This window comes from Phyllostomus hastatus, unplaced genomic scaffold (genome assembly GCF_019186645.2).
Source record: "Phyllostomus hastatus isolate PE091 unplaced genomic scaffold, TTU_PhHast_1.1 phas_contig_40, whole genome shotgun sequence".
Lineage (NCBI taxonomy): Eukaryota > Metazoa > Chordata > Mammalia > Chiroptera > Phyllostomidae > Phyllostomus > Phyllostomus hastatus.
The window spans coordinates 82,392,467-82,412,423 of record NW_025333872.1 but is presented as its reverse complement, the minus strand read 5'-3'; the positions used below and the strand labels follow the sequence as shown (position 1 = coordinate 82,412,423).

The 19,957-nt window shown below is 38.4% G+C and overlaps 1 protein-coding gene across 1 annotated transcript; it reads left to right on the top strand.

Moving 5' to 3' along the window:
* The first annotated feature begins 3,017 nt into the window (after positions 1 to 3,017).
* NMBR (neuromedin B receptor) lies at positions 3,018 to 19,712 on the top strand. Its single transcript, XM_045844133.1, has 3 exons — positions 3,018 to 3,442; positions 15,009 to 15,357; positions 19,311 to 19,712. The coding sequence occupies exons 1-3, from the start codon at positions 3,018 to 3,020 to the stop codon at positions 19,710 to 19,712; spliced, it is 1,176 nt and encodes a 391-aa protein (XP_045700089.1).
* Positions 19,713 to 19,957: the final 245 nt, after the last annotated feature.

The following is a 19,957-nucleotide window of genomic DNA, read 5'->3' as shown; positions in this document are numbered from 1 at the left end:
GTGGAATGGGACGTGCCTGACTGGTGAGCAATAAGCATCACTAATTTTCCAACGTTCCAGTCCTTAATCACTCTTAATTTCATTTGCAGAACAATCACTTGATGTGGCCTTTTGCCAAAAACATTAGCAATGGATTTTTTATGCTTAGGGGCCATAGTAAACCAAACAACACATGATCAAAACAAACACAAAAGAAAATGATGTAATCTAAAGATGTAAGCAAGAGATGTTTGAGGTTGCTGCCAGTCCAGCATCACATAACATAGTGTTTTACTGAAGACTTTTAAAAAATAGGTATAAAAAGTACACTTTAAAATAACAATAAAAACTATAGAATGGTAAATAAATAAATCAGCCCTATAGTAGTTTATTATTACCAAGTGCTATGTACTGTTTATACTGTATGTGCTATATATACTCTTATATGAACATAATGTGGTATGTCTTACATTGATTATATTAAAACAAAGTTTATTTCTTCAGTGGATGTTTATTTCTGATGTGTATCAATTCTATGCAATTGAGACAATACCCATATGCTTATATATAATTTGGTGATACATCTAAGTAATATGTATATAATTATAATAACTTTATAACATAGTTTAATGAAGTATTAAACTGATGCTATTAAAATATTCATTATAATCTCCACTCCCATTAATCCAAGGCTTTGAGTAAATACCTGTGATTTCACTTGAAAGTGAAAAAATCAGTAATTCAGGTGCTTATTTCTACAGTGCCAGGCAGTTGGATATTTGTTAATTCAGTTTTTAGGCTCAATGTTTTTCAAGTAAGCAATTAGCATCATATAAACAACATCAGAAGAAAATATAGATGTCTCTTCAGCAATTTAGACTACAATATGTTTTTACATAAAATAGGTTAAGATGAGATAGTTGTAGTTTGAAAGTTTGAGAGATTCCATCATTTAGAAGATTGTTTTAGTAATATACTTTGCATAATGAGATTGGATGTTAACATGAAATTTTAAATAATATTGAAGATAAAGTACCTAAAGACACTCTAAAATTTGTATATGATAAATATGAATGTAATGTTCACCTACATTCAGTTTTATGTGTGTGAATATTCTATTTGGCCAACATTCACTTAGTAACATTAAGTAATAAAACCCAAGGAGACAATTGAGAAGAGTATCCAATCAGGAGATTGAGTTCAAAAACATAAAATTAGTTACAACATAAATGTTTACCTTCTCTAATTCAGTTATGATAATTAAACATCATTCTTGGTCAGCAATGTCTGAAAAATTTGCTTAAATTATTCAGATAGTTTGGAACATTCATTGGCCTATGGCTAGATGGTCGTATGTAGCCCTTGACTAATTTCTTTGTTATTGTACAATTTTATTCTTTTTAAAAAAGATTTTATTTATTTATTTTCAGAGAGGGAAGGGAAGGAGAAAAAAAGAGAGAGAGAAACATCAGTGTGCGGTTGCTGGGGGTTATGGCCTGCAACCAAGGCATGTACCCTGGCTGGGAATCGAACCTGTGACACTTTGGTTTGCAGCCCGCGCTTAATCCACTGAGCTATGCCAGCCAGGACAATTTTATTTTTTAAAAACCAAGAACTAGCCAAAATGTTTTCCTAATAAAAAGAGTGTCATTTGGCTAATTTTGAAACTGTTCCATTTCTGAGCAGCTCATATTAAACTCTATTGTTTTTAAGTTGGGAAGTTATTTTGTTCTTAGGGACATCCTACTTAAATAGTATATCAAAATATATTGAGTATATACTTAGGGATGGCATTACGAAGTCATAGGCATACTTACATTTAGCTTTAAAAAGTAGTGTCAAGCAAGTCTCCAAAAGAAAAGTTGAAATTTGCTTTGAAAAATTGTCAATTTCTGTTAAAGTTGAACATAACCATTGTAACCTAGCAAATCCACTCGGATTCAAATATGCACCAGAAGACAGACATGAGAATATTTATAAAAATGCTATTCAAATTAGCTTAAATTATAAAGAATCCAAAAGTCAATGGTCTTAAATGGGATAAATAAACAGTGGTGTATTTGTACTGGAATATTATTTGGCGGTGAAAAATTTGACATACAAAAGCATGAGTGAATCTCACAAATACTCAAGAGCAGCAAACTAATCTTAGATGATAAAAGGCAGAGCCAATACTGCTTACCATAGAGACAATGGTTAGCTTGTAGGTGCTGAATGGTGGCTAGTTTGAGCCATACCTTTAAGAATTGTACATTTTATGGATGCTACATTTAAATAAAATATAAATGTAAAAATAATATGCCAGCTGTAGGAAAAAGTTTCCAAATTTGGGTGGGGTGAGAAAAGTGGATCAAGGAAGAAGAGTGGAGAGCGAATCCCATTTATTTACTTTATCCTTTGTCACTCATTCTCTCTTCTAAATTCGGGGTTACAGCATCAGAGACTTGCCAGCCTCCAAGCCTTCAGAGGTTGGCAAACTTCTGGCCTGGGCCCCTCCTGCGCAGAGGCGGGTATGCAGGGATGCAGTGTTCGAGAGAGCCCTGGGATCCCCTCCAATCCCACACAACACAACGGGAACTGCAGACACAACAGCAAAGCGCTGCTATGTGCAAAGTAGCAGGCGCCCCGCGGTAGCTCCCCTGTTTCAGCCGCGGTCCGCTGGACAGCGACAGGACGACTTCCTCCCCTCCCAAAGAACGGTCTGTCGGGCAGGCGCTTCCATTAGTTTCAGGAGGGTACGTCTTCGTTCACAAAAAGAGCTGTTCTCCCCTAGGTATACACGAGAACAAACCAGTGAACACTGGAACAGGACGCAGCTGCTTTGCTATTTATTTTTTATTTTTTAAATTCGGAGCCAGCAGGAGCCAACGCACCCCTGGCAGAAGTGCAGGAGCGGAGAGTGGGGACAGACTTCTTTCTCGCCGGCCTGTCCCCTCCGGGGCGCGCGCGGTGTGACGCGTTCCCCGCGGGAGGGAATTCCGCTTTTCAAGGTACCTGGGCGCAGGAAAACTCCAGCGGACTCTCCTGGAAAAGAGACCATGCCCCCCAAGTCCCTTCGCAACCTCTCCCAGACGGCCGGCGAGAATCAGAGCGGTTTCTTCCCCGGGCTCTCGGACAGGGATTTTCTGCCCGCCCCCGAGGAGGGGACCACCGCTGACTTCGTGGTCCGCTGTGTGATCCCGTCCCTCTATCTGTTCATCATCGCGGTGGGCTTGCTGGGCAACATCATGCTGGTGAGGATCTTCGTCACCAACAGCGCCATGCGGAGCGCCCCCAACATCTTCATCTCCAACCTGGCTGCCGGGGACGTGCTGCTGCTGCTCACCTGCGTCCCGGTGGACGCCTCGCGCTACTTCTTTGACGAGTGGATGTTCGGGGAAGTGGGCTGCAAGCTGATCCCCGTCATCCAGCTCACCTCCGTCGGCGTGTCCGTGTTCACTCTCACTGCACTCAGCGCCGACAGGTAAGGGCGCAGGTAGCGGTCGAGTGGCTTAAAAAGTGGTGGGGAGGGGCGGGGAGAGCACCTGGGGAGGAGGGAGGGAGAAAGAGGGGGAAGAGGAGCAGAGGAAGAGAGTGTGGCTGGGAATTAGAGTAAACGATGATGAAACCGACTGAGATGTGCAGCTTGAAAAAAAAACATCAAAATTGTTACTTTTAAAACAATTAAAATTGCATTAGCTTGAAAGTAGTTTTAAAATTGCATATCCTAGTCTTCCTCTTCCCTTCCACACACTTTGGGAATCTTCTATTTCATAGAAAAGCCACAGAATAAATGGGCAACAGTGTAGCTACCTTGTAGAAGCTGTCTCTGTGTGCTTAAAACCTTAGACGTGCCATTTCCTTATTTTGCAGCTTAACAACCTGATACGTAAGAGTGTTTGCCTTAATATTAAGGAAATGTTTGATTTTGATTTTTTTTCCAAGTAAGGGAAAACACCATTTACACTTAAAAACTAAATTCTGCTACTTAGTTGAAGCAAAAACAACTAGAATAGTAAATGTTCTGACACATGATTTCACACTTTTTTTGTTTTAATACCTAAAGTCAAGTGATATGTTGTTTGTTTTGTCACAAACAGGTAGGTACCAACTATTCGTATTTTAAAAGTGTTGTAAAAACACACCCTAGATATGGAATCTGCTTACATACATGTTAAGAGTGGGAAGTGTCCTTAGCTCTACCTTGCAGATCATGTAGTTCCACTGCATCATTTTCCAGGTGAGGGTACTGAGGCCCAGGGAATGGAAGTTCCCTGGCAGAGCTGGGAGAAGAATCCAGGCTGGCGAATCTCGGGTCCTGTGACACTATTGAAGGCTCTCTGCATCATGCTTTTGGGCATTGAAGCAGGAGGGATGCCTGGGTGGGAGTGAGGCAAAATTGGGCATGCCCAAATTTGAAGTGACTTTCAATCGGGTATCATTGCGTGAAGCTGTAGTCTCATACCCATGTGAATGGGGTGTTGACTTAAACTATTTAGATAAACAGTTTAACTTGGATGATTAAGAGGGTGTCACTCACCACCTCTTTAATTTATATGTTAGGTTATTACTGAAAACTGAATTCATCTGAATTTCCTGGTATTTGCAACAATACCCTTATCTCGTTGGTGTTAACTGTTAGTCTTCAGTAAAGGAAGACAATATTCAGTGGAGAGTTGAGAGCTATTGTCTTCTTAAACTGAATATTATTGATTTTTAAATTTGTATAATATTTTCTCTAGAACCACATTCCTATAAAAATAAGTGGCTTTGGATAAATTAGCCACCTAATTTTGTTTGGCATGATCTCTATGATCTTTTTTGAAACGTTTTCTTTGAATTCCATAATTAAAATGTGACTTTTTCAGTTTAACTGCCCTTCTTTAGGGGACCCATTTTGAATTGAAAGTTTTTAAAAAAAATTTTAGGTAAGGGTTAGAATAAAACAATCAATAGTTACCACTACACTAGTTAAAATTACTGTTGTTATGCTTTCATTTTGAAAGGTAACATTAGTAACAAGACTCAGGGCTTGAGTTTATTCTACAGCACTTTTCTTTCTTATTGTGGACAAATGCAGGCAAATTGACCGACAAAAGTCGGAGAAAGTGTTATTCCTCACATATGTATTGACTTTCAGTTCATTATGTGTGCATCAGGTACTTTGCAATTAAAGCGTGGATACTTACTTTAATAATAAAGAAAAAGAAAGGTGCATTTCCTCTTCCACTGGGTCCAGAGGCTACTCTTGCCTGTCAGTGTGCGTTTGGGAAATCTAAATGGAGGAACTGGAATCGCTGGTGTTGAAATCACACAATACATTCCAGTATCACTTAAATGGCTTGGGCATGTTTTGTTTTATATTGTCCACTTCTCTGTTGTTCTTGCAGAACATGGTAATCTGAGTGCTGATTTGTACCTGACCTCCTCTCACTTCGTCTCACCAAATGTTTTACTTTCTTGTGGACTTGGAAACAAGAATAAGGCATTGCACATAGCACATCGCACTGTGCTAAGGTTTTTGTGAGTTTATTATTTTCACAATACTGTGGAGTAAGCACTGTCATTATTACCACTTCACAGTAGAGAAAACGAAGGCTAGAAATTAAGCAACATTTTTCCTGATTTCGTAGTGGAGCCAGCATTTGAAACCAGTTCAAAGCCTACAATCTTCACCATTAAGCCACGTTATTACTTTCCCAGGTATAAGAAATTACTAGTTTTTTTCCTGTTCAATGGCAGACTAAAAAAAATTACATTTGAAATATAGCACCAAGAGTAAATAAAAAATGATTGCAAAAGCTTATTCATTAGATTCAAGAATGAAAGCATGTCATGAATGTAACAGCAAAGTAAAAGAAACACCTTGAATTCAAAATGAAGTAGCAGTTGTAGCAATAGGAAAGTTAAAGAAAAGCTGTTATTAGAGTTTTTAACAACATATTCAATTGTTTGTTAAACTACACTAAATATTCTGTCTTCATGAGGTAGCTTATATAAAGTTAGAGAATTTAGAAATAGAGATCACAGTAATGCAGAAAAAGAAACAGGAAGATAATTAGATTTTTGGAAGGCATATCCCAATGTGAAGTAGAAAGTTAATGTTAGCTATCATTGATGACAGTGCCAGATGGCAAGACTGAAATAAGAAATATACCATTTACCTTGAGGCCTAAGTTACCTTGTTTGACAAGGGTGGTGTGGCTGACACTGTGTGGTGGCATTGAGTATTCATCCTTGACTTTCCATGTTCTTTTGAGGAATTTCAGCTGATTCATCCTTAGGAAAGCTCTTTTGTGTCCACTGTGGATGCACCTCAGACACATTTCATAAGCAGAACGTGAGGAGGGACAGTGTACAGTCTGAAATGGCGCTATCAGTTCACTTTTCAGTTTTATATTGATGGATTTTTGTTACTGTATCAAAAGCGTACCTCTTTTGCTTGCTCACATCAAGTAGCTAATTAACAATATTTGCATATTCTGTGTTGTATCATTTCTACCAGTTTTGCATACCCACTCACACACACACACACCGCCCCACTGTTGGGACCAGTGTGCTGTGATACTGAGTAGGCAAATCCCCATAAATCACACTTCACTTATGACAGGCATTATAGACAACTTCACTCTCTAACACAGTTGCATTCCAAATAGAATATTATTTCTTGGACTCTTGAAGACCTTTTGCCTCTAAATCCCATAATTAAAATGCAAATAACTTTTAAGAATGAGTTCTCCTTTTTCCTTTATGGCAAAAAATTCCCACAGATTCCTAGTGCTAAACTGTAAACTTTATCATTTTATGTATTTACAAATGTAAAACTAGGTATCAATCCCTTATTCTGTTTTTTTATACAACTTTAACTAAAGTGTATTTATAAATTAAATTCTAAAATTTTATAAAAGAATACAAGTGAAATTAATTTAATGCATCAGGTTATGTTGTTTTTCTGATACTAAATAGTCAATGTTGAACTGAATGCAAAAATAATATTGCACCTGACTAAGACCAAAGTGCTAATGTGTTACTAATTTCAAGCCTTTCTTTGTTAGTTAGGATAAACACATTTAATTCCATAATTGAGCTAGTGCTGTTAGGTACAAACCTTGAATCATCAACATTATATGCATGTTATAGCAATACAGACAGATATTTTCTTTAGTATAATTATTTATTAAAATATTAAAACAGAGCAAATGTGGGCCTCAGGTCTAACACTCTCTAGGCCTTAGGAAGTTTTTTTTTTTTTTTTAATCAGTCTTTGTCTAGTGGTGAAAGGGCATGCCATTATCTGTTTGCTGGTTGCTCATCAACACCCTTGACTGGAGCTCAGGTCCTGATGGAACAGCTGGCTTTGCTTTCTTTGGTCCATAGCCCTGGGCAGCAGAGTGCTGAGAAGACCCTGCCTCTCAGTGCGGGTTGAGAGTGGTTCTCAGAGTGGGCTTTTGAGCTCTTTTGAAGAAGTCTCCTGGCCATACATATCTAAGAGAATAGTCCACACTCACCCTACAGATAACCCATGTTTCCAGAATAATGACTTATTTATTTTCAACTTGCTACAGAAGAATTTAAGGCATCTTAAAGATAAACATGCAAATAACGCACAATGGGAATAAAAAGGGGAGGAAAACCAGGTATAGGCAAATAAAAGTTGAAACATTCGAAGTCACCCCTACTTTCACAAAATGTGAGTCCTACAGTAGATTTGTCTGAGAGCTTTCTAGCTGTCAGCGCAAAAGGACAATTTGTTTTGCATAGCAAGTGCTCAGTTATTTTTACATCACCATAGAAACAGGATGAGTTGTAATCTGCATTTAATTTATTAGTTAATTTGAATTTATTTAAAGTTTGTTATATTTGACTCCAATAATCAGACATATTTTATTCATTAGTCTCAACTACTTCTAGTTTATTTCCTTTTCCTTTCTAATTTACGCATTGAATTAGGTGCTGCACCTCCTCACAATATTCACACTATTGTGTATATGTGTGTGTATGTATATAGATAGCATATATACATATATATGTATGTATATATACACACATGTGTGTGTGTATGTATAAAACTTTATAGGTTTTGGAGATTATCTACCTTGATCTGAAACTTTTGGGATACATTTTATAAATAAAGAGAGAATGTGCCCTGGCCAGTGTGTGTGTGTGGATGGAGCACAGACCTGTAAACCAAAGGGTCACTGGTTTGATTCCCAGTCAGGACACATGCCCGGGTTGTGGGCCAGGTCCTCAGTAGGGGGCATGCGAGAGGCAAACACACATTGATGTTCTCACTATCTCTTTCTCCCCTTCTTACCCTCTTCCTAAAAATAAATAAATAAAAATCTTAAAAGAAGAAAGAGAGAATGTACCAGGCTGGGGTTTATGGCATCTGGGTGCTAGTCCTGTATCTGTTATGTCCAAATGTTCAAGTTGGAAAAAAATGATCAAATGGCCCAAAAGACATGCCCATAAATCAGTATTTTCCTTATTTGCAAAATAAAAACAATGTTTTCCACTGTAGAGCTTAGGGTTCTAAGATGGGATCCTGTTGCCTCCTCTTTGAGTGCTGAGCAAACGGTGACCCAAAGAGAACAAGGAGCACTGATAACTGGTGAAGCAGCTGGATGTTCAGTTCAGGGCTCCGGAGCTCTGCCTGTCCCACTATTCCACGTGACCACATCTCAGGCAAGCCTCTCATTTATTCATTTATGCTGGTTCTATCGTGTACACTTCTCGGTGGAAAAAGAGGACCCTCTAAGGTGCACCTCTCAGTCTTTTGCCTGTAGTGAAATTAAATAGGGGGCCATCGGTTATGGGTGAGCCACGAGGTCAGAAAGTAAAGTTCAACACTTTCCTTATTGGTTGTCACCAGAAGTACAGTTCTTATTGGTGTGTTCCGAAACCCAATATAACTTACCTTGGCTCTTTCAATTGCAGATTGCTCAGGAGAGTTCACCAATGTCAAAAGTCTTATGTAGGTTTCAGATAATATTGTATGTAACTGGTAGATTACTTTCAGCTCTTTTGAGAATGTCAACCTCATCCCAAATACATTGACAGCCTTGTATGTCCAAAATTTATTTGTTTAATTTCTATACAAAAGGACACGTCTTCATTAAACATTCTTTTATTTTTTATTGTTTGTTCTTCTTTTCTTTATTATCATTTGTTTTCATGATCATGTTTATTTTCATGTTCATGCCCCCAAATCATCCAGTTTAATTTTGCTAGCTTCAAATTTAATGATCTATCTCAACTTACTGTTATTAAATGTTATTAGGTCCACATCCTACTCCTGAGAACACTGCTGATTTATTGAGGGCCTTGGCAGTATTTTCTATTTCCAGTTACTTATAGGTTTTCATGGGAAGTGGAAATAAACACTAAACCTTCACTTCTCCCTAGCACTCCCCTTGATTTCTTTTATTTTTTTCTTATAAAGATTTTCATTAAGAATATTTTTAACTTCTAATGTAGGCCTTCTTAATGTTTATTATTTGTGGAAATTTGGGGGTAGGTATTTTGAAAATTAAAATTTTAATTGTGCTATAATTCAAAGTAATTTTTGAAAAAGAACCACATTAAAATTTTTTATTTATTTTTTAAGGGGACAAGAAGGGAGAGAGGAAGAAAGGGAGAGAAACATGCAATCAGTTGCCTCTTGCACACCTGCAATCAGGGACCTGGCTCACAATCAAGGCATGTGCTCTGGCTGGAATAGAACTGGTGACCTCTCAGTTTGCAGGCTAGTGCTCAGCCCACTGAGCCACAGCAGCCAGGGTGAAAAAGAATCACATTTTAAGAGAGAGCCAAATAAGCACAACCTCAAAATGATTATAGATATTTGTATAGATAGAATGGAAATGCGGTTTTTACAGATAACTGAAAAATATGAAACATTACTTGCTGATACTGTTGAGGATTACTTTCTCTACTGTAAACATAATCATTAAATTAAGAAAGCATAATTGCAGATGTAAGTTAAGACTTTCCAGTTAAAAATACCATTGGCTTTAAAAAGACAGGAGATCAAATGTCTAATACTGGGTAGAGTAGATAAAGCATTTAATGCTTCAGTTGCATTACAGTTTAAAATATACAGGATTTCTCCTCACAGCAGGTGAGTGAGTTCTGAAGCATATGCTCCCAGCTCTGTAATCACTCAAATGTCAGGTAATCCCTTAATCTCAGTGAGCTTTTCTGTAAAGTGGGCACACTAAACAGTTTTGCAGCACAGGACTATTATATCAAGTGAAATAATTAAAGCACTCTTAAACTGTGGGTTGCTGTGTAACTACTTCTAGTATATTATCTGTGTGCCAAGATGACACATGACTCACTAATTGATATCAGTATTTATTCACACATGCAGTTCATTTTCAGAAAATAGTCCTTGAAGAGGAGAGGAAAGTGAGCTTATTGTAAAATTAATGATGATAATCTCTCTATCACCTACAGCCTTTTCTCAATTCCTTTAATCATACACTGACTAGTTCCAACCTGTTGCCTTCATCAACATAAATTGTCATTATCACTCTCCTCATTATGAAACATTTGTGCGATTTAAGCCATGCTTTTTAATGAGTTAAGAACAAAGCGATTTTTGTTCTGGTAAAGAACAACTAGAACAGCTGACCCCTCAATAATGAGAAAGGTGTTTTTCATCCTTTCCATGTCCAAAATATGACATCCACATATTGCAATATTTTTAGTAAGGTTACTTATAGTTTTAGCCATCCTATTGTGTGCTAATGGTAGATCGTTTTAAATGATAAATTTAGCAATTTCATTCAGAATAAGTTTCATCCCTATAGGATATAATACCCTTAAAATGTGACATGATGTGTTGTAAAGGCCAGGCATCTGATCCTCCAAGCACTGAACTTCTGCTGGGTTTCTGATGCTCTCTGCGATGCTGAGCGCGCACCCGTTTCAGGGAGCCCGTGGGAAGACGCTCACTGCCGCCGTCAGTCTTCTCCAAGGCGCTTTCTAAACCTGACTTAAGTTCAGAATCACCCGGAAATCTGATAAAAATGCAGAATCTCTCCTTTTACATCCTGGGGACTCTGTGCCAGGAAGACTGGGAAGCTGTCTAATCCTCTCTATCTTGCTTTCCGTTCTCTGGTTGAGTCTGAAGATTGGCCCACCCTGGGCATCAGTAGGCTAGGCCATCTCCATCTCTCACGTCCATACTCAAGGAAACCTAAATGCCAACAACTGCCATCCCAGTCCATGAAAACCACTCTTAATAAAGTCAGCTCCTTGTTGCTTAGGCCATATTTCCTTATTAGCTCAGTACACGTTTACTGAGAACCTACCGGGGCCGGGACATTGTGTTATGCATTACAGATGGAGCAGAGAGCAAGGCGCAGGTTCTGTTTCAGGAAGCTTTACCTCTGCTTTTAGAGTATTTGACACGGAGGCCTACACTTGTTTTTTGAAATTATTACTTTCTTTCTCTTGCTTCCACAGCACTCTTGTCTCCAACTTGCCAGGTAGTTCACACTTGGACTTTGTTAGCTTACGATAAGTGAAAGTTTGGTCGAAAGAAGGAACTATGGGTAGTATAACTAGAAAGCTCTGCAGAAATTTATAGGTGGAGATTTTGAGGTGTTTTGATAACTTTACATAAAATAAAATTATCTCATTTTCATTATATATTTTGTAATATGATTAAATTTAATGATCCCTTTATATTAAATTAAGACCGTATATAGATATAACAAGCAAGATTCAAACAGACATTAATGAAGAAGCATATCTATTTCTTGATATTTAATATGTAAAAAAAGGATTATGTTCTCTTTATATGAATTTTGATTGACCAGTTTCTAGTTCTCAATTAGGGATAGATTTCGGAGACTATATAAAAGAAAAAACTTCTTTATACATACCTATTTTGCTACTAAATTCAATGAGATAGTTTTTATACTGAGGGAATATTTCAGTCTTACATTTTCATAAACATTTAAAGGAAATATGATTAAAAATGTTCATATTAGTGTCCATATTAATTTTCCACTATATATATATGTATATTTACTTTTTGCTTTTTATTTTTTTGAAGATGCACATGAAACATGGGTTGGTGTGTAACATATTATCTGACAGATGTAAGTTCTGGTTTAGTTCTAATAATGACACTTCAATAACCTGTGTTTAAACTATAGTTTTGGGCTGTATAGAATTTGGAATACTCTCTTTTTGATCAAATGTATATCATTCATTGAAAAATTCATGGGATCCATTTTCTCTTTCAGGCAGGAGGTGACTAAGAATCATCCCTACTGAAAAATGTCTTTTCTATCCTTGCTCTGCACTCCTACTAGGTCTCTTACTCTTGCTCAAGCAAAAATTCTGCATCTGTTGCTGGCTCACTGTGGCAGTATTATCAGGATGAGGCAGTCATTATTTTTATTCCTATTTAAACTGTCCCCAACATCCTTTATGATTATAGTGCTTCTGCAAATGTGCTTACCTCTGGGATAGGAGTGAAGGTAGGGAAGTGACCTTCCCCTACCCTGTAAATCCATGAAGGAAAGTTCAGAATATTCTTTGTTGTTTCTGACAATGTAAAAGGGAAGGCTAGTTTAACTAGTCCATTTCTAGTGATCAGCAGACCCCTTACTCCATTTCTCTGCTTTCCCTGCTTCTTCCACGTGCGAAAGAGCTTATAATCAGTTTTTGAGTACTTTGGTCTTAAATATGAATTGTCAGGCAGTAAATATCTAACTTCTGTGGAGAGGTTCCAGAATAAAGTAACCAAACAAAAAATAAAACTTGGAACTATTCTAGAAGGAGAAGAAAACGAAACATTTTCTGTATTAGTTCCATAGCTATAGAATAAATAGAAAACTAGAAAGAACTTCTAGAATTTAAAAATATGATAAACAATTCATAAAAAAAGGAAGCTAAAGCTAGTAAGACAGCTTAGAAAGTAAAGCCCAAAAGAAAGTGTAGATGAGTTTGATAAAGTACAAAATTAAGAAAGAAGAAAAATTGAGATTCAAAAACTGGGACTCTGATTATTCGGGAAGGTGGTAAAATAACATTTAGAAAAGAATCAAATTCAAGTAAATGGAAAATTTTACAACCAAAAAAATTATCAAGTAACAACCCCAGAAAAATCAGAGCCAAGAATATATAAAAAAAGAATGTCATAATATACTACTTAACTCTGCGGTGAGTGATATTTGTTTAGCCGTAGCTGCCATCTATTGACTATTTTGTAAATAATGTAACTTACTAAACCGGGAAGTTGGGAATTGGGAAGACTGGAGGTAGTAGAGAGAAAATCTTCAATTACTGTAGCAGGGTATCAAGAACTAATGTCTATAATATTTGATTCAGGAGACAGTGGAAGAATTTCATTTCTTAGAATAATGGAGAAAATGATGTGAAATCTGTTTTAACACAGGAGTGGGGCCTGAGATGTAACAAGGGACTTCTATGTTTCTTTATAGCACTCTTACTGCTTTCTGAGTTCAAAAACCTGATAAACCCCTTTGAACATTATTAATCTGATAAAAAATTTAAAAAGCAGAAAAAGTAGCTTGCTTTAAGTTACTGATTATGCTCTTTTGTTTCTTAAGAATATACAATTAAACAAAATAGAAGGGAACGTCTCTACTGAGTTGTGCTCTGTGTGAAGTCTGGGTAAGATGCAGGATGTGTGCTGTTTTGTTTAATTTGGTGTTGAGGCCCTTTGCTGTTGCTCTGCTTTAATTTCCATGTTTCCTGTTTCACATGGGAAGGTCCCCCAGATCAAAATGGAAATAACCTTTTCCCTATAGAAGGCCTGGGAATGGCACTTTGATTCAAGTCCCCAAAGAGAAAGGGAGACTTTTCTCAGACTGAGATTGGGGCTGGGAGTTCTTCCTTCCTTGTGGAAAATGAAAGGCATCTTCATAGAACCTCAGAAGACCTTCACTGCTTTTTATACAGCTTGAAATATCTGGATTTTCAGAACACCAGATTAAATGAACAGTAAATAAGGAGAAGGCACAGAGTCATGACACGGTTAGTGTCTGCTAATCGCCAGGCATTGCAACCGGTGCTCTGCACATTTTATTCTTCTAATCATAAAGCTATGAGGGAGGTGTTTTTTATCTCCACTTTACAGAGGAAGAAAAAGACTGTAAGTGATTTTCCAGCAGCTATCAGAGATAACACCTCAGATTTGTTTGATTAAAATCACTTTCAACTGCATATTGTGAACCTCCTAGGTATACTGGAACCTGAAGTATTTTCTGCGACACATAAAAAATAATTTGGGGTTCCCATACCATTTTGGTTTGATTGCATTATCAGTGCCGTAGCGTGTGCACGTGAGTCAGCTGCGGAAGGTTTGCCCTGTTGGAGCCGGTGAGTGCTGGAGGCCTTTTACCACTGTGACCGTGTCGAGGGGAGGAAAGAGAATTCCATGAGGTCTTCACACAAAATAAATTTGAAATGTAAAGACAGAATATTATTCCATTTCTTTTGGTCCTTATGATCAAATTATGGAGAAAAACTCAGTTTGGATTAGTCTCTAAGATTTACTGATATCCTTAGGAAAAAAGTGGGTGGGTGACTCAAGCTTATAAGTTAAAAAAAAGTTTCAATGTAAAATTTAATAGTATGTTGTGGGCATTTTCTATGTTATGGTTATTGTATGTTATAACAATTATAGTAGTGTTAGATTTTTCAAAACTAAAAGTATTTAATTGAAAGTATTCAATAAATGGTTACACTTGTAATATGTGTAGATTTAGGGAAAAAAAAACCTTGTGAAAATGATAAGGAAATTACTGCCATTTGGGAAATGACAAGTTCAGATATTTTCCTCTGTCCTCCTGTCTTCTGTGTTAATATGCAGAGAAATGACTTCCACACAGAGAAACCAGGGACCTTAGGTATTCCCTGCACAACAGTTAGGGAGTGGTGGGGTGTTGGCATCTCTCTCTCTCTCGGCAAGTAAGAGTTCCCTCCCTGCCTCCTGCCCTCCCTCTCTCATTCTATTTCCCTCCCTTTCTTTCCTCGGAGTAATTTGAGACATATTGTCTTCCCAGGTACAGAGCCATTGTAAACCCCATGGACGTCCAGACATCAGGGGCGCTGCTGTGGACCTGCACGAAGGCTGTGGGTATCTGGGTGATCTCCGTGCTGTTGGCTGTTCCCGAAGCGGTGTTCTCGGAGGTGGTGCAAATTCATAGCTTGGATAATGGCAGCTTTACAGCGTGCATACCCTACCCTCAGACTGATGAATTACATCCAAAGATTCATTCAGTGCTCATCTTTTTTGTTTATTTCCTCATACCCCTTGCAATCATTAGCATTTATTATTATCATATTGCAAAGACCTTAATTAAAAGTGCACACAATCTTCCTGGAGAATACAATGAACATACCAAAAAACAGGTAAGCTGTGTGTGTGTGTGTGTGTGTGTCGGAGGTGCCCTGGGCAGCTGCAGTACTGCTGTGTTGTGTTCAATCTCACGGACTCTCAAAACCAGAAATGATTAGAACTGAGTCAGAGGGCACAGGGACATGCATTGGCCTGAGCTAGAAGGGACATTGGGAATCTCTAATGTGTGGCCATGTCAAAGCTTTGTAAAGGCTCACTGAGGCCCTGCCTCTCTGTCCCTCTAGGCTTACGACCATTATCATTTTTGGAAGAATTTTTTTATTTGGAAATGTTTATGCAAAGAATCACATAAGAAAACAGAAACATTTCGCAGTTGAAGTATAGATTTATTTAATTTTTGTTTCTTTTCTCATTAGCCCACTGAGGATGACAGGAAGTCTGGGATCAGGGACGGACTGTAGGAAAACTGCCTGGGGTCTGGGAAAGAGGTTTGGGTGGGATGTCGGGATGGGAGGCTCTGGGAGCTGGGCAGCAGAACGGGAGAGGAACCAAAGGCTGCTGCTGGAGTCGTTCTTGGTCTAACTCAGCTTTATAGATTTTCTCATGAAGATTGTATACTGATTTAAAAACTGTAACACATTACATACTTTTTCTTCCTTAAAGAATATGAAGCACTAAATTAAGGAAAAACCACATTAATTCACAAAGAGATGGAAATACTGTACTTATGGGACAAGTTTCATGTGCACTCCTAGTGGGGAACTTCTTCCAAAGGTACAGGGAGGTTCTGGGTGACTCTTCCCTAATCTGAATGAAGACACATTGAATTTCAGATCATTAAAGTTTGCTGTGTTGTAGATGGAGGCACAGGCTGGGGCTTTGGGGACTGTAGCCACAGCAGAACCCCATCCAGGTCTCTTACTTGGAAGGTAACCTCCATTTATTGATGCACATCAATGGGAGAGATCCTTATCTGCTTCAAAGTCTTAAAAGGTTAACTAATCATTAAAGAAATTCTTAGGTAAAGTAGATTTATTTTCTAAATATAGGGCACCTAGAAGCAAAAATGTTCAGGTCATATATTTTTTACTTTTCATGTAATCTTTAAATTCAGAGCCTGTGATCTAATTTTTATCTCAGTTTGGGTGTTTGAGTTTTTGATCTGGTCTCTAAAGTTGAGTGTCTCTTACCCTCTCCACCATCATTTTTTATTTAAAGGCCTTAGTCCTGCCTTTATTTTGTAAATTTCCCTACTGAGACTTATAACCTCAGGCTGAGTAATTGTGCTTGACATCTGCTGAGAAGTAATCTCAATGCTAACAGCCTGCCTGTTCATTTGAATGTCCAAGTATAGATTGCCATGGAATGCTTGCCCCCATGCCCCACCTGCAGGGAAGAACACTGCTTTGTAATATAAATTTTACATTGACCTTCTTAGCGCTGCCAGGTCGCCTACTTTCCGCCTTGGGGAAACATCTGGAGCACCACATTCTTGTGCCTAAACTAGACTCCTTCCACTTGCCCCTACTTTGCTGTCACCATTCACTGCTGCTCCCCAGCGTCAGTCCTGTATGATTGCCAAACACTTCCAGTCTCTTCTCTCATATCTAGTTAGTTTAAGCTCAGAAAATGTTATGTCTCTTGTTAGCAATATTATCAGTATCTTTTGATAAATTGTTTTCACAGTGATGTTGCCTTATGTAAATATTTAAAAAAATCAGACTTATATCAGCTCACCTTGGACTCTAGATATTAGAAAATGTTTTTTGCCCTGGCTGGCATAGCTCAGTGGATTGAGCACAGGCTGTGAACCAGAGTGTCGCAGGTTCGATTCCCAGTCAGGGTACATACCTGGGTTGCAGGCTGTGACCCCCAGCAACCGCACATTGATGTCTCTCTCTCTCTCTCTCTCTATCTCTCTCCCTTCCCTCTCTAAAAATAAATAAGTAAATTAAAAAAAATAAAGAAAATGGTTTTTAGATTTGAAAAGATCAATGTCCTATACTTGAATTGTGTCAATTTATCGCATTCCTGAAGACCTGCCTATAAAGCAATAAACATAGTATGTAAATTTATGAAAAGAAAAAAATGTATAGGATTGACAATTAGGTCAGATGCTTTTGATTTATGTGAGTCTGGAGTTTAAATCTTAAGGGTTTTTTGTGTAGTAAGGGTTAAAGAATTATACCTTATTTTAATGAATGTATTTTACCTATTTAATATATTCTGATTAAAAAAATGCAAGGTTAGCTCTGGCTGGTGTGGTTCTGTGGATTGAGTGCTGGCCTGTAAACCAAAGGGTCCCAGGTTCTATTCCCAGCCAGGACACATGCCTGGGTTGCAGGCCAGGTCCTCAGTGGGGGACATGTGAGAGGCAACCACACATTGATGTTTCTTTTCCTTCCTTCCTTCCTTCCTTCCTTCCTTCCTTCCTTCCTTCCTTCCTTCCTTCCTTCCTTCCTCCCTTCCTTCCTCTGTCTATAAAAGTAAATAAATAAAATCTTTAAAAAAGAAAATAAAAAATGTAAGATTGAATATATTCTGTGGGCCCCTCAGTGGATTTAATACAAACAAGTGATTTATAATTAAAGTGAACATGTAACTGAGCAGATTGGGCCTGCCCACATGGTGGCTTGGTGAATGACCCAACAATTAATGCTGGAAGGGACAGGTCTTTATTCACAATATTCTAACCTTGTGGGGCTTCAGAGCACTTCCTCTTGGAGCCCTGTTCTCCCACGAGACCCAGCACTTCCCTTGCTCCCCAAAAGACTATAAGCAAAAGCAAACCCAATAGTTGCCCCATATTCTTATCTTAAAGCAGCTGCACAAACAGTTCTCCAGTCTCTCTGGAAAGTGCCAAAGTTGCCATCATCACCCAGCTGCTCCCTCCTTCAGAATCTGTGGTATGTTGTCATCAGCCTCCATGTAATAGTCCAGGAAAACATGTGCTGGTGTGTACTGGATGGTGATGAAGTTCAGGAAAGTTCCAAGTCTCAAGAGTCCAGATAAAGCCTGGGTATGCAAGGCAGTAGGTCAGTGTCTTGCAAGGCAGAGTCTTTGGCGGTTTCTGAGTCAGCTAGAGTAGGCACAATCAAAGCAGCATGCTTGCTTTCTTACTTGCCCACGGTGGACCAGCTCCTACAGCCCTCATGACTCTATCTCACTACCAGGAGCATGCTGGAACCTACCTTCACTACCAGCTGCCTCATGGCTCTCTCATGGCTCTCCTGCTCCTTTCTAAGCCACATGGCTGAATCCCTACAAACTGCAAAGCTGCTACTTCACTACTGGCAGCATGGCTCCTTCTACACCCTTTCAAACAGTGGTCGAATCGCTCCTGGCTCTCTGCCCTTCATTTAAATCCTGACTCAAAGCCTCCTGCATAACCTCATCTGACTCCTCCCACAATGAGCTACAGTTGCCAGTTCTCCTGTATTGTTTACATTTATTTGGCTGCCACCCCCAGTCAGGGCAAGAATGACTCCGTGATCCAGGGGGACCCCCACCTGCCCTGGCTATGTCACAAGTCAGGATACACCCTTAAAGTCAGGCCCGCCCTGCCCCCAAGTGGTAGCACAGCTATTAAACTAGTCTTCATTATGAAATTATCTTAAGTCATATCATCTGCTTCCCCCATCCATGAGCTATGGGGGAACAAGCTCTGTACCCGTAACAAACACAATAACTTTAAGCTAAAGAAAAATATTTAAAAATAAGAGAATTTTTAAAGATCACAGTGTTTTCCATAGAGACATAGTCATTTTTTAATAATGTGCCACCTAGTCTTAATAAGCTGTCAAATATTATGAATGGAAGTAGTGTAGTGACCACAATAGGATTAATCAAACTGTTAAAATCATCATGTTGTTGAGGAATATGAAGAGTTTTTGTATTTTTGGAAATGTTTGCATGCTATAATAAGTTTACTCCTTTTGTATTATGTCTCGAATATGGCTGGCTCCACTTTCATTTTACCAATGGGACTATTTCCTTGTATTTGCAGATGGAAACTCGGAAACGCCTGGCAAAAATTGTGCTTGTCTTCGTGGGCTGCTTTGTCTTCTGTTGGTTTCCAAATCACATCCTCTACATGTATAGGTCTTTCAACTATAACAAGATTGACCCATCTTTAGGCCACATGATTGTTACCTTAGTTGCTCGGATTCTGAGCTTTTGCAATTCTTGTGTCAATCCATTTGCTCTTTATCTACTCAGTGAAAGCTTCAGGAGGCATTTCAATAGCCAGCTCTGTTGTAGAAGGAAGTCCTATCCAGAGAGATCAACCAGCTACTTAGTCAGCTCTTCTGCAGTGCGGATGACATCTCTGAAAAGCAATGCTAAGAACGTGGTGACCAATTCTGTTTTGCAAAACGGGCACATCATGAAGCAGGAAATGGCACTGTAATGCTGGCCACTCAACTGACTGCCTGGAATTAACTTGCTCTTCTGTTTCTAGTGAGCAGAAAAAAACTAAGCAACTTTCTCTTTCTCAATACTTCTGAGCTAATTCATTAGACAATGTCATGATTGACTTACAAAAGGCAAGACAAACATAGCTAGCATTTTTCTCTAAACAGAATTTTAAATTATACATATATAACATTAAAAGTGATTCAAAAGCCAATCTTACATGTATATAAACCAAAATTC

Excerpts from the sequence above, each read along its gene's own strand:
- NMBR (XM_045844133.1), top strand. The coding sequence starts at position 3,018 with ATGCCCCCCAAGTCCCTTCGCAACCTCTCCCAGACGGCCGGCGAGAAT. Across the intron at positions 3,443-15,008 it reads ACTGCACTCAGCGCCGACAG|GTACAGAGCCATTGTAAACC; the intron begins GTAAGGGCGCAG and ends TTGTCTTCCCAG. Across the intron at positions 15,358-19,310 it reads ATGAACATACCAAAAAACAG|ATGGAAACTCGGAAACGCCT; the intron begins GTAAGCTGTGTG and ends TTGTATTTGCAG.